The sequence below is a fragment of the Dendropsophus ebraccatus genome, chromosome 4 (genome assembly GCF_027789765.1).
Source record: "Dendropsophus ebraccatus isolate aDenEbr1 chromosome 4, aDenEbr1.pat, whole genome shotgun sequence".
NCBI lineage: Eukaryota > Metazoa > Chordata > Amphibia > Anura > Hylidae > Dendropsophus > Dendropsophus ebraccatus.
Genome location: NC_091457.1, coordinates 16027053 through 16028455, shown reverse-complemented (window position 1 = coordinate 16028455; position 1403 = coordinate 16027053). Strand labels below are relative to the sequence as shown.

The 1403-nt window shown below is 45.8% G+C and overlaps 1 protein-coding gene across 1 annotated transcript in view; it reads left to right on the top strand.

Annotated features, from left to right (window-relative positions):
• The window catches only part of CD44 (CD44 molecule (IN blood group)), a 43328-nt gene extending 42161 nt beyond the window's left edge, over positions 1–1167 (top strand). Inside the window, exon 8 of the mRNA XM_069965160.1 lies at positions 935–1167. Within this exon, the coding sequence (XP_069821261.1) occupies positions 935–1145 (211 nt within the window). The 3' untranslated portion in view covers positions 1146–1167. The remainder of the gene's footprint in view (positions 1–934) is intronic.
• Positions 1168–1403: the final 236 nt, after the last annotated feature.

Below are 1403 nucleotides of genomic sequence, written 5' to 3'. Positions count from 1 at the left end.
GAAAATCGTAGGTTCGATCGAACTCGAACATTCTCGAACCTGCCGCATTTGATTGCTGATGCCTTCCCGGTCCCCAGGGAAGGAGGAGAGTGCCCGGGGACCGCCTGGAATTCCGGGATTCAGCCTATTACCTAGGCTGAATCCCGGAATTCCAGGCAGTCCACGGGCACGCTTCTCCCTCCGCATGGGCCAGGAAGGCATCAGCAATCTAATGCGGCAGGTTCGAGAATGTTCGAGTTCGAGCGAACCACAATTTTTCGATGTTTGATCAAGCCTAATCAAGATTACTACCAGCCGCTTCAGGTAGGCCGACCAGAGTGTAAATGTCCCCATACATATAGTGAAAAGTAGACCATGCAATCCATTATTGATAGGATTACCTTCTAATGTGTATGGAGGCCCACCAGCTCGGTTCCAAAAGCGTTGGACATGTTGGGTTTAAAAGAGTTGATGTTAAAACAGTGAGGGCCAAAACCCATCTACTTCTGTAGGACCAGCCAACCATTTAAAGTGTCTCCTGACACCCAGACATGTCGGGTTTCCACAACTAACCCCTGCTCTTCACAATAGGTACACACAAACATACGACCATCCTGAACATTCATTGCATGGGAAGACCAAGCTACCAAGCCACCAGTTATATTATACATAGGACCACTAAAACACTAACAAAGCTCTGGCAGGAATATGTCACCCATCCCCCATTTCTTAGGACCTTTAATATCCTTGTGCCCCATATGAATACCACCATTTACGAGGTATTTCACAACTTGCCTCTGGCAACTGCCTCGATGGTCAGAAAGCCTGGGGCATCCTTTAGGGCTTGAGGGACATTATGCTTCTCATCATAGTAAGGTCCCTAGCCCATAAAATAAATCTAATTGTTATTGCCTCGTCCTATTGTGTTGATAAAATGTGACCGTCTTCTTTGCAGTTGTGGCCAAAAGAAGAAGCTGGTGATCAACGGTAACAAAAGTTCTCTAGAAGACGGTGTTATCATGGAACAAAACGGAGACACAGTAAAGTCCCAGGAGATGGTGCAGTTGGTGTCTCAAGACCAGACCAATGACTTCGTAGATGGTGACGCTTTGACGCAAGACGAAAAAAGGAACGAAAAGGATGTGGACATGAAAATTGGAGTCTAGTCAACTTTTAAGCCCTCAGGGGAACTCAATTGCAAATGAAAAGAACTGGGACTGAACTTATAAGATATAAAGAGCCACTGATAGAGCCCGGTGTTGCTACTTTGCCAATTTGCGAATCAAGCCAAAAATAGTTGGCTCCCCAGTGTTTAAATGAAGAGAGACCCTTTCACTGCTTGTGGCTCGTAATAATGGGATTCAAAAATTGCAGTGACCATATAGGTGGGTAAAAGACGTGTAAATGAAGGCCTGAGATGTGCA